Genomic DNA, 17,053 nt, shown 5'->3' with positions numbered 1-17,053 from the left:
GGAGAAAAGGGAACCCTCACTTGATGGGTAACTTTGTGCAACCACTGTGGAAAATGGTATGGAGGTTCCTCAAAAAGTTAAAAGTAGATCTACAATGTGATCCAGCAATTCCACTCCTGGGTGTTTAACAAAGAAGAAAAAAGAAAAAAAAAAGAAAAAAGAAAACACTAACATGAAAAGCTATGTACACTCCATGTTCAGTGGAGCATTATTTATAATAGCCAAGCTATGTAAGCAAGCAACATGTCCACTGATAAATGAATAGGTAAAGAAAACATACACACATGCGCTTATCATCCAGTCATACAAAAGAATGAGGTCTTACTATTTGTGACAATATGGATGGATCTAAAGGGTAGTATGGTAAGAAAAATAAGTCAGACAGAGAAAGACAAATATGTGATTTCACTTAAATGTGGAATCTAAAAAAATAAAACCCACAAACAGAATCACAAACACAGAACAAACTAGTGGTTGCCAGAAGGGAGAGGGGTGGGTAAAACAGGTGCAGGAAATTAAAAGGTATAAACTTCCAGTTATAAATAAATCACAAGAATGAAAATTACAGCATAGGGAATAAACTCATTAACAGTGTAATAATGTTGTATGGTGACAGAGGGAAACTGCACTTATCCTGGTGAACAGTGTGTAATGTACAGAGCAGTCAAATCACTATGTTGTACATTTGAAACTAATATAGCATTGTATGTTAACTACACTTCAATAAAAAAATTTTTAAGTAGCAAAAACATATCTAGGAAATGCTCATAAAAATAATAAAACTGTTAAAAGCAAAATGTTCCTTTTTAACTCAAAGATGACCCAATTACCAAAGAAAGTGTTACAGAAAATTTCTTAATTGGGCATGAAAATGAATGCTTTGTGTTATATTTACTCTTTTATTATTTTCACTTAATTTTGTGCTATTTATATAAAAGTGATGTATTATCCTATTTCCTAGACTTAATTTTCAGGGGTTAATTCAGACAAGAAATACAATAAAATGTGGACTTTAATTGGCTATTGCCAATAGCCAGAATTGTTTAAAGGGTTATATTAATTTAAAAGCCCTTTTCTTTGGATGCTCCTTCAGTATTTCTGCAAATATATTCATTCAATTATGGCAGCAACACATTAAAACATGCTTTAGATTTTAAACAGAAAATCTGTTTAGACTTTAAGTAGAATTTTAGCAATTCATTAAACAAGTAATTTAAATTCTATCATGGGTGGATGATGTGGTTAAGACATCTCATTTTAACAAAGCTCTACTGTGCTAAATAAATGTGTATAGTACTATTAATAAGCTGTACTGCCAACACTTACTCTATTTAGAGGTAGTTGGTTAAGACCACTTCACCACTCTGTATTTCCTTGAATACAAGGAAACTCTGTATTCAATTGGCCCTGTGCTTGAAAAATGCTCCTATAATTCAACTTACCCTGTTTTTCGGATAAAGCGAATTAAAACAAAATAAAACAAAACAAGAATGCTACACAGAGCTAAAAAATGCCTGAATTGATGTAATAGGTTGATACATATTATTACAACAAAAACTTATCATAAATGTTTCATTTATGATACTTTAATGGGGATTTAGGTAAAAATTATTTTGTAAATCTGATTTAAGCAGATGAGACCCTGAAAATTATAAAGCAAATATGGTTTCAGAGAAAGCTATTTACCCTCTAAGATGCTAAAAAATTTAACAATTCAACACTACATATTAATAATACTTAGGGGCACCTGGGTGGCTTAGTGGTTGAGTGTCTGCCCTTGGCTCAGGTCCTGATCCTAGGCTCTAGGGATGAGGCCCCCCCCCCCCCCCCCCCCCCCGCATTGGGTTCCCTGCAGGGAGCCTGCTTATCCCTCTGCCTATGTCTCTGCCTCTCTCTCTGTTTTTCATGAATAAATAAATAAAATCTTTAAAATAAAATAAATAAATGTTATACTTATTCGGGGAGAGGGACAAAACCCCAGTCAATATGAAGTATACACTCAATTCAGAATGAAATTCACTTAAACTTTGGCCAAAATTTATTGATGTACATGTTGCCCATGAACACCCTGTAGTTGAAGATTGTGAAATTATACCTATTGTATAATTGTATAAATTATTTATATATTGTATATTGGGGATCCCTGGGTGGCGCAGCGGTTTGGCGCCTGCCTTTGGCCCAGGGCGCAATCCTGGAGACCCAGGATCGAATCCCACATCGGGCTCCCGGTGCATGGAGCCTGCTTCTCCCTCTGCCTGTGTCTCTGCCTCTCTCTCTCTCTCTGTGTGACTGTCATAAATAAATAAAAATTAAAAAATATATATATATATATTGTATATTGTATTTATATCATTGTGATTGTATAATATACAGACTATTAAAGGAAAACAAAATCATTATGGATAACTGGAAAAGTAAATAAGGGAATAAAGACAAATCTGTTACGGATTTTGCTTGGACCACCAATAACCAGAAATAAAAGCCAGTGAATGATATTTATGGAAACAACCATACTGGGGATAGACTAGAAGTCTCTAAAATTTCCTTTAAACTATGTGGTCAGAGTTAACAAGTAAAACATCAAAGTACAGCCAAACCTCATTTGGGGGCAGGAAATTGAGCAGAAATAAAACAATGCTCAAGGACGCCCTTGGAGGGAAGCAAGATTTCAGAAGCTAAGTTTAAAGGAGGACCCAGAACAGCCCATGTGATGTTGACTCATAACATGTGCAAAGAATTCAGCATAGACCTGTTACCCTTTTGTTCTTTTCTAAGTTATTTATTCTAAATACATTTACAATTTTATAAAAGGAGAAGGGTGGCCAGACCTCTTCCTCTCCCTTGCCTCTACTGGCTTTACTTTTACTGTGTTTATTTCTCCCTTAGCTCTAGTTAACAAAATATAAAAGCTCATCCAGATATCCCTCTCTGCTGGAGACTCTCTAAGCATGACTTAAACACCATCATGACTTGTGAGATACCTCCAGGAATTTACCTTGTTCTATTTTTAAACTTTAAACCAGGGTGGGTTTTTTTTAGTTTTTGGATGAACAAGAGTTTATTTACAACTCATTTTGTTGTTGTGCAAAGCCGAACCAACTCAGTATCATTCAGTGATGCATATATGTATTTTTATAAACACCTCTGATTATAGAATGGGAGATGAATGGAGTGGGTATGCATCGCCACTAAAGGCTTGGTGACTGGAGAGGAAGGGATTGCATGTGAACCAGGGCAGAGCAGTGGCAATGAAGAAGACAAGAATCAAAGGATCCCTAGAAAGTTAAAGCCTCCAGAATTGTCAACAATGCCATTGGAATGTGTACTGGAAGACAAGGAGAGGGGGACATGACTTGGACCCTTCTAGCTTGGCTGCTGGTAGTGATGTCACTTACTGGGACCAGGTGACAGCTTTTGGAGCATTCTTTTTTTTTTTTTTTCTTTTTTTAAAGAGAGTGAGGCAGAGGCAGAGACCTAGCAGAGGGAGAAGCAGGCTTCCCATGGGGAGCCCAATGTGGGACTCGATCCTAGGACCCTGGGATCAAGACCTGAGCCAAAGGCAGATGCTCAACCACTGAGCCACCCGAGTGCCCCTGGAGCATTCTTTTCATAGGGATAATGAGAGTTAGTGAAATCATGTTCTTTATATTCGTCAGAGTACTTGGAAAATCAAAGAAGTTTTAGTCGTATTTCATCACAAATAATTTCTGGCAGCCACATGAGTTGGTGACTTAACTATTTTTAACTGATCTACTGGTTTTTCAGATGTGTAGATCCCTAAATTTTTTCAGATCCCTAAATTTTCCAGTACCTTTAGATAAAATGACCTGGGGTAGGGACTAAAAAGTACTCACACCAAAGTCCCATCTCAAAACTTTAAAATCAGGATCTTTAGGGATCCTATCACATGGCATTGGTTATTTTAAAAAATTCTTCCTAATGATTCTAATGTGAAACTATGAGAATGAAAACATAAATCCTAAGACCTTGGGAGGTGTCTCTCCTAGTGCTCTCATTTATTTTCCAACTGTAACGTGTCTGTGTCTTCCTTCCAGCATGATGACTTGAGGAAGAGAGTAGGCCTAGCAACCAACTGAATGGGCAGCCCTTGGGAGAAGTCATCTGGATGACTTCTAGATTTGGAGTTTGAGGTCTGAATGATGGGTAGCTCCATTCAACATAAGAACAGTAAGAGGAGAAGCCATTTTGGAATGAGAGCATGAAGTTGATGAGTTCCATTTTTATTGTTGAGTTTGAGGTTCTTGTGATACACACAAGAAATATCTGGGAGGTAGTCGGAAACACTGACAGAGCTCAGGCAAGAGGTCAGAGTGAGACTATAAAATTAAGATTTACTGATGGGTGAGTAGTTCAAGTTTTGGGTGAAGAGTAAGTTTGCTCAGGAAGAACGTATAAAGAGACAATGATCAAAAGTGGAATCCTTAAAAAAATAAACAAACTTGAGGAGGTGGGCAGACCATGTGAGAAGAATGAGAAAGAATGGCTTGAAAGGGAGGAAAAGCAGAAAGCCAGGGGAGGAGTGAGGCTGAAGTAAAAGGAATAATAAATAATGTCAATTGCAGCACAGGAATGGAGTAAATAATGAACCAACTGTCCACTGGATCTGGCAGAAGGCATTGCTGCCATAGGATGGACAGATGCAAAGTAAGGGTGGGAGTGAAAGTCAGGAAACGTGGGTTGCAGACCAACATGCAAATGAGGAAGTATAGACTGCTGTTTTCAAAGCAGGGAACAATGAGAGAGGGGGCTATAGGTTATAAATAGCAAAGTGAGTGGGGCAAAGCTGCATAACTGACCAAACAAGTTAACAAGGAAACGGAACATGCCCAACAAATTAGTAACTCACCACAAAAATCCCTCCTCCTGTGAAATCCAACTCTCCACTAGTGGCTGGCTCGGACACATATTTCTAAAAGAGCTCTACATCCCAAACTTTGAGCTTCTTGACTCTTTCTATTATCATTCACATTCTGTAGTTACTGATGGCTTTGCTGCATTATATTTTGAGGTGACTTTGTTGTCATTTCCACAACTACCTCAACTACCTCATAGCTTTAAAAATAGTGAGAAAATGATTATCAATAAATTCACCAACATTAAAATACACTGCTCCAAGTCACTTCAAAGATTTGGTAAATTCCAAATTGCTAAGATTGAGTCATGTTCCGTATTATTTTCTGAGAATACACTAAACATAAGATAGCTTATCCAAATCATCCTCTAAAATGTTGATGATTTCATATTTTCAAAGTGATTAAATGGTTAATTTTATAATCTCATACTTTTAATTGAGGTGGTTACAGGGTCCTATCTAGGAGATATTGACTGTATTTTCAAATCCTATAACAGGGAATCCCTGGGTGGATCAGCGGTTTGGCACCTGCCCTCAGCCCAGGGCGTGATCCTGGAGCCCGGCATCGAGTCCCATGTCAGGCTGCCTGCATGGAGCCTGCTTCTCCCTCTACCTGTGTCTCTGCCCCTCTCTCTGTGTCTTTCATGAATAAATAAATAAAATCTTTAAAAAAAATCCTATAACAGCATATGTTTCAAAGGTATATGGCATATCATATTAATGAGAGTGATTGTTGATCAAAAAAGTTGACTTCCTCAAACACAAACAAAATATAGGATCTAGGTTATATCCATAACCTTAGTTTGGGCCAGCTGGCACTAGTTGGAAGAGAACTTTGATGTCTGACCTACTTTTTTCATACCTGGATAATAAAACAAACTTGAAGAAAGTGCAATGGCTTCTTTTTTTACTCTCTGATGCAGAATTTAGTTATTACATAACCCAATAACTGCTACTGAAATATTCTGGCAGAGAAAATTTTGGTCTCATATCCTCCTTTGTTTACTGTGTCACACCCCAAAAATAAAGTCTCCAAGGTAATTGCAAGATCTTATCACCATTTAGAAATTATTGACAACATACCAACTGGTTAAAGGTTAGTAACACACAAAGAGATCATGTGAATAAATGAAAGTGTATTAAGACTGCTTGAATCCTACCAGGGTATCCCTTTATGGTACAGTATACTTCTATAACATAAGAGATAATCAACTATCTCTGCAACAAAATCATTCCAAATGTCTCTAACCAGGCATTAGAGCAGGAGACAACTTGAAAAGTCATTAAAGGTAATTAACTATATAAAATAAAGGTGATTTACTATTAATAAGATAAATATCCTTGAATCTCAAAATAAAGGCTCTGTCCCTAACATATGAGCCTGTATTTATGGGTCATACTCCCATGGCAGACACCACCTATGGGAAGACAATATGTCAGTGGAACTACAATCTGCCTACCATAGCACCCAACTATCTAAGCCATTGTGGAAGCTCAATACTTCATTAACAATACTACATTTGGAAGATTTTAAGCTAGATTAGACATAATTCTGAATTGAGCAAAATCTGAAACTGTTGCAAGATACTCTGTTAAAAAGCCATACCATTTTATATCCTATCAAGTTAGCTTAGGGTAGTGAAAAGAATGTAAGTAAACTAAGAATAGAAAATCCCACATCAGACCGAGGTCACCACTAAACCTATATTAATGCAAGCAACTTGCTTACACCCTCTAGGCTTTTTTTCTCTTGTGAAACCATTATCACAATTGTCATTTCCAGATGTGACTCTGTGTCAGAGGAGACTGAATCATAGTCAGCTAAGGGTAGAAGTACCAAGAGAATCAGAGGCGAGATGAAAACAATGAGGAAGTTAAAGCTTTGGAGAGGTTAATGGCTTGCTCAAGATTAAAGAGTAGGTGGTTAGAAAGCTGAACTGGCAGTCATTCACAGTAATTAAAGAGATTAGTGCATGTGTGGAGCAATTTACATTACACATGAAAAGTTATTTTAAGAAAGAAATATGTTCCAGTCATGGCAGTGATGAGTTACATTATCAACGGGAAGTGTCTCTTCTGTTTAGGGGCCCCAAAGATCATCTCATCAAACACTCGACTTTTATAGACAGGAATCTGAGATTGAAATCAGCTTGGATAAAAAAAAAAAACAGTCTCTTTTTTCTGTGAAAAATACTATCTTATATGTTACATTATCAAGGGATAAAGGGCTATAAAAATATAAGTGGTTGAGATGAATGTTGAGGTAGATAATTATTACGCATAGGCTTGCGAGATTCCGGATGCTGTAAGTGTTTTTGGAACTGTGTGGCTTGATGATATGTGTGGGCATGGATTTGTATAAGTTATGGTGTTGGCTGCAGAACAACAGAAGGTATGGAACATTATGTTTTCTGCCTCCATCTGAGGGTCAGGACTTAAACCGATTAGGAGAATGGGTTAGCATTTATAGTTGAAAAGAACTTTTCCAAGAAATTCATGGCGAGATGCAGGGCTGTGATACTGCCAGTGTAAGGGCAAATATCTAAGTGTGACATGGAGAATTGTACTTCGGGCATTATTAGTATTATGATCTCAACTGCACACACAACCTGGTGTGATCCAAGATAGTCGAATTATACTTTAGCAGTCATAAAACTCTAGGTGTATCCTGAGAGAAACCCACAAAGTTTATAGCTTGGGGCCATCTTCCAAATGATTTATAACCTTCGGACACTTAATCTCAGTGCTGTTGCCAAATTAAGATTGCCTTAACAGAACCTTGACTGTGTAGCTTCATTTTCAAAACCCTTAGTATCCGTTTCCTAGGCATGAGGAACAAACCCTTTTGGCTTTTGTCTGATGCTCTTCTGCCCAAATACTGCCCCTGGAGAGGCAGTAAAATGCAACACTCAGGTTGGAATCAAACCTCCCCAGGCTCTAATCCTGACTTCACTACTCACTTGCTGTGCATCCGGAAGCAGATCCCCCAACCAGTACAAGCCTCAGCTCCCTGAAGCAGCACAGGTCAGAGCAAGTCTCTGTACAATGCTCGGCCCAGAAATATTATTGATGACAAGCAGGATGATGATGTACGTGCTGTGAGAGAATGATGAGCAGGAGGAGGAGGAGGAGGAGGAGGAGGGCAACACAGATGTGCTCTGTGCTCTCCTGCCTTCTCTGCTTTGCCCATGGGTTCTCAGTGGTAGGGAATGCCTTTTATTTCTACTTTATTTTAATTCTACCTTACAAAGTTTAAAAGACCCAACTTAAATCCCACTTTCTAGAATCTAGCACAGGACCTTGAAGCAATACTTCATTTCAAGATTAAATAAAGATTAAGAATAATATACCTGAACTTAGAGGGGCCTCTTTTTCCTTGAAGAAAATGTAAGTCGATATTGCCCAACCTATTAAGATGATACTTAATATATGTACTTGTGCCTTTTCTTTTAATACCCTTAAATAATAAGAATTTATGAAACAGTATGGTGTAGTGTATGTGTGATCTAAATACTAAAATATCCCCTAAAAACCCCTCAGGCGGGCTGTTTTGATTCATCTTGGGTCCATTTGAAATTCTAGAAACTTTGCTTTCCGGGGAAACCAACTTTCCCCTCAAGTAATGTTTTCCCACACCCAATTAAGGACAAAAATAATCAGCGGAAGCTCTGTCCAGACAGAAGGGTCAGTGTATGAAAAATTATTCAATATGTGTTCTATGCTAGGAAGAACTAAATCACTTCTCCATTCTAAACCTATCAAAGAAAATAAAAACTTTGAAGTCCCACTTTGTGTTATTTAAATACTTGCCAATTGGTCATATGATATGATTGTCTCTCACATAAACAAGACCTCTTCCCCGTGTGTAGAAAAGGTGATTCTCTTCCACGGCACATACATCTTACTTGATCTGAAGACAATTCACTTCCCTTTAGCTGTCTGCATTGGTATGTAACACTTACAGTGCCAAGATCAATGATGAAGCAGTCTCCCTTGTTGAAACTGTCCCAGGTGAGAGGAACTTCCGTGGCCCTGACCACTCTCCGACCTTTCACATGCAGGAGCCTCTTAGCAGTCAAGTCATTCGTGAGAACATGATTTAATCCAGATGCCACACCTCCAGCCTGATCAGTGGGAGGAAGACAAAGGAAAAAAAAAAAAAAAAACAAAACAGATAAGGCTTCTAAGTAGATGCAAAAACATACAAAACCTGGTATGGTTATGTGTGTATATGGCACATATACCTGGTCTGGTATATGTGCCAGAACTGTCTGTCAGGCCAAGATAAAATAGCCACCTAAGAGCATGTGAAAAACTTACTATGCAGAAGAGAATACCTTGGTGAATCAACACTTCTTTTTCTTTTAAGGCCTTCTGCCCCTCCTGTTTTAATCATTCAATTAACAGTGTATGTACTAAATGTATGTATGTGCTAATTAACTTCGTATGTACTAAGAACCTTCAGTGTATAAAACCTGCTACATAAATGAACAGAAGTAGTACCTCTTGTCCTTTGGGAATGAATGACTCTAAAACCATTAAGTGAGAGACAGACAAGATTCCAGGGAAGAAGAAGACAGGATAGAAGAGTCAGAGGTAATAAGAGCAAGTGAGGAGAGAACAAGACACCCCAAAATTCCCATGTCCACACAGTGTTAGGATAGAGAAGAGGAGCGGAGTGTAGTCAAATGTGAGTGGATCCTATAAATGACTTTTATTTTAACATTATAAAAAAAAATTTTCTGGGCACCTGGGCAGCTCAGTGGTTGAGCATCTCCCTTTGGCTCAGGTCATGATCTTGGGGTTCTGGGATCAAATTCCACATCAGGCTCCCTGCAGGGAGCCTGCTTCTCCCTCTGCCTGTCTCTGCCTCTCTGTGTGTCTCTCATGAATAAATAAATAAAACCTTTAAAAAAATTTTTTTCTTTCTTTCTTTTCTCTTTCAGTCTCTCTCTCTCTCTCTTCCTCTCTCCCTCCCTCCCTCTCTCTCTCTCTCCCTCCCTCTCTTCCTCCCTTTCTCTCTTTCTTTCTTTCTTTTCTTTCTTCATCAGGCTTACGTATTTATATCCTAAATTCGGTTGCACATTTCCAAACAAAACAAAATAAAATAAAACTATATTCAATTTAAAAATGCTAAAGAAAACAATTAACTGTATCAAGTACATCTTCTTGCCTTATTTGAAATCAGCTTTTACCTTTTCACTTCCTTTTTTTAAAATTTTTTTCTTTAAAGATTTTATTATCATTTCTTTAATTAAATGTTAGAAAGGATAATCTTAATTTCCACAATTAATTATGAGGTAATGTGCATAGTAAAGATGCAATGCAAGCAAATCACTTTTATTGCTCAATGCCTCCTACAAAATATGGTAAGAAAATTAGCAGTATAGGAAATCTGTAAAATGATCCAATTTTCAAATTGATTCATAGGGGCACCTAGGTGGGTCAGGTGATTAAACATCTGACTCTCAGTTTCAGCTCAAGCCATGATCTCAGGGTTATGAGATCGAACCCCAAGTCAGGCTCTGTGTTCAGTGAAGGATCTGCTTGTCCCATCCCTCACCTTCTCTCCCTGAGCTCTTGCTCTCTCACAAATAAATGAATTAAACACTTTTTAAAAATTATTCATAAACATATAGAGTAAATCCAAAGAAAGAAGTTAAGCTGCCTATGTAATCATTAAGACATTCTTGAAATTTCCCCGGACTTTAAATTGCCACCATTCCCCAAGAAAAGACCCTCATGAATAGAAAGGTTTTATTACTATAGCCTAAATGTTGACTGTAGGACAACCATAAATTTTATGAAATATATAATAATTCCTCAATCAATAATTTCATCAAGATTGTCATAAATGAACGAGCTAAGTATTATACAATAAAAATAAATACAAGTTGTCATCTATATACTACTGCTCTTAGCATTTCACCTTTAAAAAAATAAGTACATTATGATCTGATAAACAGAGTTAAGAACACTGTCATCGGGATCCCTGGGTGGCGCAGCGGTTTGGCGCCTGTCTTTGGCCCAGGGCGCGATCCTGGAGACCCGGGATCGAATCCCACATCAGGCTCCCGGCGCATGGAGCCTGCTTCTCCCTCTGCCTGTGTCTCTGCCTCTCTCTCTTTCTCTCTGTATGACTATCATAAATAAAAAATAAAAATAAAAAAAAAATTAAAAAAAAAAAAAAAGAACACTGTCATCTGAAAAAGTCATAAAATATAAAACAGACTAGACTGAGGATACTTAACCTACTGTCACATAGTGAATCATCAGTGATATCTAGTCTGTGAACATTTAACAGTATTTTAAAAATTAATTTTGTCTTAATATTTGATGTGAGAAAGGCACAAAAGAAAACTGTAAGTTTCATATACATTTGTATTTGATAGTAAGTATTTCTGGAATAGTGCTTGAATTAACCCTAAAAACTCCCAGTCTCTTTCTACATTCTCAAGGCAGAATGAAAGCAAGATGGATAACCCTCTATATCAGTTACACTATTAACATGGTTTTACTGGCTGTTAGATGTTTGATGGTCGCTATTTACAATCATGGCTAAGAGCTGGGTCTTGCTCAGCTTGGGAAAGAAATTTAAGATAAGGAAGTAGTGGGAAATAATTATCCTTTAGAACTCACCCAACCCCCTAAAACACCCCATTAAAAAAAAAAAAACCTCAGATCAATTAAATGACATAAGAAGACGGTGTTCATGTTGCCTAGCTGAATCTTTCCCTTACACAGGATAACTAAATATGGCTGTTGCTGACTTGGTAATAGGTTTTGCCAAACTGTGCCCATTCCAAACATACACAATACTCTGTTTCATAGAGTAATCTTTTTTAAATTTTTTTTTTAATTTTTATTTATTTATGATAGTCACAGAGAGAGAGAGAGAGAGAGGCAGAGACATAGGCAGAGGGAGAAGCAGGCTCCATGCACCGGGAGCCCGACGTGGGATTCGATCCCCGGTCTCCAGGATCGCGCCCTGGGCCAAAGGCAGGCGCCAAACCACTGCGCCACCCAGGGATCCCCTCATAGAGTAATCTTAAAGAAAACATTCATAGTGATATTTGAACCATTTATTTATATTGAGAGCATCATAGTATGATTACCAGCTTAGGCACTGAAGTCAGATGGTCACCAGGTCATATACCAGATATTAGACCTTATTAAATTACATAGTTTCTTACACCTCTTGTTTATTTATCTTAATAGGATGACAATGATAGAACCTGCACCATGGGGGTACCATTTGATGAAATTAGATGATATACATGAAGTGCTTAGCACATTCTTATAAGCATGAAATTAAACACAAGAGCATAGCCTTTGCTATTCTGGGGCACCCGGGTGGCTTAATCAGTTAAGCATCTGACTCTTGGTTTTGGCTCAGGTCATGATCTCAGTCATGATCTGAGGATCGTGAGATCAAGCCCCGTGTCAGGCTCCAGGCTCATAATGGAGTTATCATGGAGTTTGAGATTGTCTCTCTCTGCCTCTGCCCCTCCCCCTGCTCTCTCTCTCTTTTTCGTTCTCTCTTCTCTCCCTCCCCCCACACTGCCAAAGACTAAAATATAGTCTTTGCTCTTCTGGGTGGCAAATTATCTTTGCTTCCACATTTCCTATTGAGTATTTTGCAACTGCACATATTGTAATCTGCTCGATGTCACTAGTGATAAGACAGTGAACTAATTTTCTTGCTGATAAATTTGACCTCCATTCGCAAATACCTTCTTTAAAAAAAAAAATGCTGATTTGTAGTGATTTTGATGTTGATAATTATAATTATCTTATAACTGTAAAATCGCTTTTTTATATCCACTTTTAAATATATATCCAGAAGTTTGATTTCAGAGGTCCTGCTAATAGCCAGAAGGATTAATATCACAAGTTCCTACCGACTGTATATGCACTATGTATTTTATTATTTAATTTGATCCTTAATCCTTAACAACACCTATATGAGAAAGCTGTTGTTACACCCATTATACATTTGAGGAAACTGAGCACAGAAAGCTTACACACTTGCCCTGAGGTAAACAAGTCATATGTAGCAGAAATGGGTTCATAACCAGGGTGATATCATAGTACACGGTTTTAGTAACTACAAGACCCAGCTTATTCAAAATGCTGGTTTCACTGACATAAAAGAAGTTTCAGGATCATTTGACATAAACTGTAGGAACTTATGCAAATTAAATAAAATGAGAAGGCATATATAGTTTCATATTTGGGACTGCTCATAGCCTAGAGTAAAAAAAAAATGATTTCACGAGAGAAGAGAACCTATTAAGTATTTATCCTCATCTCAATAGCATCACAAACTATTCACTAAGGCTCTGATCAGGTAAAAACAGAAATAAACCACGGCATGGTAATAGACAGATTTAATATATATACTCAGAAGTCTAGTTTACCTCTGAGGTTTACAGTCTTCAGTAAGCTAATATGCTCAAAGGGCGAGGCGGGGTCTGCATATCATCTGTTGGAGCATGTCTGATTTTGAAAAGGATTGCTTCTGAAATGTTTCTCTAAGGAGGTATTTCTGAAACTTTAACTGGGCACTCCTGGGAACAGGGGAATTGTGAAGGATGGCCAGTCTACAAGGCTCACGGAGGGAATTCCAGAAAAAAAGGCTGTCCTTCACCGAAGGTCGCCTTAAAAGGAAAGAACTATTTAACTTGTTTGTTTGGTTTTTTTTTTTTTTTTTGCTTGCCTTTTCAGAAGTAAAGCCAGTTGAGGATTAGTATTTCAGGCCAAAACACATATATTGTGTTTGTGGCAATGTATGTATATTCGATTTTATGAGGCTGAACCACATATATATTCAACTCAATGATTTGTTTCTATTTCTATCATTTCCAAGATCAAACCAACTTTTTGGGAAATGTGTGAATAGTCCTTTCTATTAACTGGAATTATAATTGTTATAAATACTGAATCAAGATATTCTAGAATAACTGAGATTCCCAAGTCTTGGGTTATTTGTGGCAAATTCAGAGGTTCTCTAGAATATCATAAACAAAAAATATTAATAACTAAATTGCCAATATTTATTAACTGAAGTAACTCCACAAAATTTTAACGGGTTTTCTTGTGACAAAATTATCGCAAGCTCCTAACTTTATTAAAAATTAATCTACTAAATGAAATCAAGTCAGAGTATTTCACATATTACACCCATGTTCCACAAACATTTATTGAGCACCTACTATGTGTCTGGCAGGTACTGGCATATATCATTAAGAAAACAGAAACAAAAACAAAACAAAACAACAACAAAAATAAACCCTACCCTCAATGAACTTTCATTCTGTAAAGACATAAGATGTAGATGGATAGGAAGAGAAAGGGGGTCATAACAGAAATAGTTCAAGAGAGCTGCTTACCTTGTATTTCAGACCTCCTTTGAAATAGCCAACAAAATCAGTAGACTCGTAGCCCTGCAGCTCTCTACTCTGCACTGGCTTGCCGCCCAGATAGTCATCCAACTGAACGGTAAAGATCGCAGCCGCCGTGCTTTCATCCTGAGTACACTCTTTTCCTGAAACAGCAAAGGACAGCACCTCATTTACCAAGCAAGGAAAAGGATTAGGGCAGAATTTTTGATAAGATAAAGCTCAGGGACATCTGGGTGGCTCAGTGGTTGAGTGTCTACCTTCGGCCCAGGGCGTGATCCTGGAGTCCCGAGATTGAGTCCCACATCGGGCTCCCTGCGTGGAGCCTACTTCTCCCTCTGCCTGTGTCTCTAATGAAGTTTAGAAGCCCTAACAATACTACAGTTCACATGAGATCCCAATTGAATGTATTCACCAAAGCTGAAGGGATTCAGCCACATTAATGAAAGAATTGTATTTCTTTATATTTCTCTCTCTCAAAGGGAACCTGTGTAGCAACTTATCTTCTCAGGACAAAAAAAAAAAAAAAACCACTAGCTATAAGAGTATTTGACATAGTATCAATTTTCTAACTTGTTGTGGTCAAAGGAAAAAAAATACATATGCAATTTTGCGACGTGAAAGAACACTAGTGCCATTCTGACCACCTTCCCATCCATAAATGAGATTACCAATAAAGACACAGATGTTTTAAGAGGGAAGTTTAAATCAAAGTTAATATCAAAAGTATTAAGGGCAATTGTTTGACAAAAACATTCTTACTTGAGCACAAGTTGAAACACAAATTTCTTTAGACAGATGTAAATGGCCAGGCATGCAATTAATGAATGACCTAGAAGTAAATTAATTAAATTATACTATCATTTGTTGATGCTTGTGTACTGCTCTGGGCCAAGAAATACCAGTATGAATAAACTAGAATCCCTGCTCTAAAGAAGTTAAAAGATCCTAAAGAAGCCAATACCAACCTCTGAATGTGAAAACCAGAATCCAATTCAGTGATATCATGTATGGTGATGCAATTTTAGCAATGTTCAGAAACATATGAACTTGCTCTATGAATTTCACTTATGACCTCATTTATTTTCCCTCTTCCTTTTTTTAAAGATTGTATTTATTTATTTGAGAGAGTGAGCGGGCAAGAGAGAAGGAGCAGGGGGAGGAGCAGAAGGGGACGGAGAAGCCAATTTCTTGCTGAGCAGGGAGCCTGATGCTTCATGTGGGCTGATTCCGGGACCCCAGGATCACGACCTGTGTGGAAGGCAGATGCTTAAACAACTGAGCTATCCAGGCACCCTTATTTTCCTTTTTCTGATGCCTTTTCACCAATGACTTTTACTGATCTCATTCAAGTTATGATATGTTCTTTGTGTTATTTTATATTATATTGCCATACATTATATTTGTACATATGCTGCAAAATTCCTAAAATTGTTTTGGGGATGTGATGTACATGATCTCTCTGCTAAAAATTATAGAATGTTAATAAAAAAAACAAAGACCTTAATAAATATAAAAGCATAATGTTCATGGACTGTAAGATCTAATATAACAAAGATGTTAATTTTCCCTGAGTTGACCTACAAGCTTAACATTATTCCTATAAAAAAATCATAGGAAGATTTACTATAGATTACATAAGTTTATTGTAAAATTCATATGAAAAGGCATAGGTCCTGAAAGAGCTAAAACATCTTGACAAAAATAAGCTCGAAGGAATAACTCTATTTGATATTAAGGTTTTACTATACAGGTACAGTAATTAAGACAGCATGGTATCGGGAGAAGGAGAGACATAGATCAACAGACCAAATCTCCTCCACTGGTAACATTTTCCACACTACGGTACACTTCGGTGTGCTACAGTGGACTAAAGCACAAGCATATAAGCACAGTACATCACAGAATACAAAACTGATACAATTCTCTCATTTTTTTTCATATTTCCCCAATTTTATTTGTATTCATCTATGTGTGTTTAGTTCTCTAAACTTTGATCACATATAAACTCAAGCATTCATCTAGATACTGTATAGTTCTATCACCAAAAAAAAAAAAAAATCCCTTATGTTGTCATTTTATAACTACCACATCTCCCACCTGCATCACCCAGCTCCCTACCCCGTCCCAAAACTCTGATAACAATAAATCCAAAATCCTATCATTTCAAAATATTATATAAATGGAACTGAACAGTATGGAAACTTTTGGCTTTTCTTTTTTTAAGATTTCTTATTTATTTATTCATGAGAGACACAGAGAGAGAAAGAGGCAGAGACACAGGCAGAGGGAGAAGCAGGCTCCATGCAGGGAGCCCGACATGGGACTCATCCCGGGTATCCAGGATCACGCCCTGGGCTGAAGGCAGCACTAAACCGCTGAGCCACCTGGGCTGCCTGACTTGAGTTTTTTTTCACTCATTCTAATCTCCCGAGGATTCCTCGGAGTTGTGTATATCAATAGTTTATTTTTTAATTGCTGAGTAATAGTCTCTGGGATACATTTGCCACGATTTGATGAAATCAGTCACCTGTGGAAGGGTATCTGGGCTGATTCAAACTTCTTTCTATTCAAATAAAGCTACTGTGGAATTCGTGTGTAGACTTTTACATGTACATAAATTTTCATTTCTCTGGAATAAATGCCCATGAATGCAGTGCTGGATCATATGGCAGTTTCAAGTCTAATTTTCTAAGAAACCATCAAACTCTTCTTCATAATGGTTGTACCATTTTACGTTTCCCCCTTAAGCAATGTATAAAAATCCAATTTCTCAGCA

At 37.4% G+C, this 17,053-nt stretch overlaps 1 protein-coding gene across 1 annotated transcript in view; it reads right to left on the bottom strand.

The window, feature by feature from the left end:
* The window catches only part of SCIN (scinderin), a 73,629-nt gene that overhangs the window by 52,192 nt on the left and 4,384 nt on the right, over nucleotides 1-17,053 (bottom strand). The window contains exons 2-3 of the mRNA XM_041728089.1: nucleotides 14,266-14,420; nucleotides 8,836-8,997 (exon numbers count right to left, since the gene is read on the bottom strand). Of these exons, the coding sequence (XP_041584023.1) occupies nucleotides 8,836-8,997; nucleotides 14,266-14,420 (317 nt within the window). The remainder of the gene's footprint in view (nucleotides 1-8,835; nucleotides 8,998-14,265; nucleotides 14,421-17,053) is intronic.

The sequence above is a fragment of the Vulpes lagopus genome, chromosome 13, assembly GCF_018345385.1.
Source record: "Vulpes lagopus strain Blue_001 chromosome 13, ASM1834538v1, whole genome shotgun sequence".
Classification (NCBI taxonomy): Eukaryota; Metazoa; Chordata; class Mammalia; order Carnivora; family Canidae; genus Vulpes; species Vulpes lagopus.
This window is presented reverse-complemented; position numbering and strand designations above follow the sequence as displayed.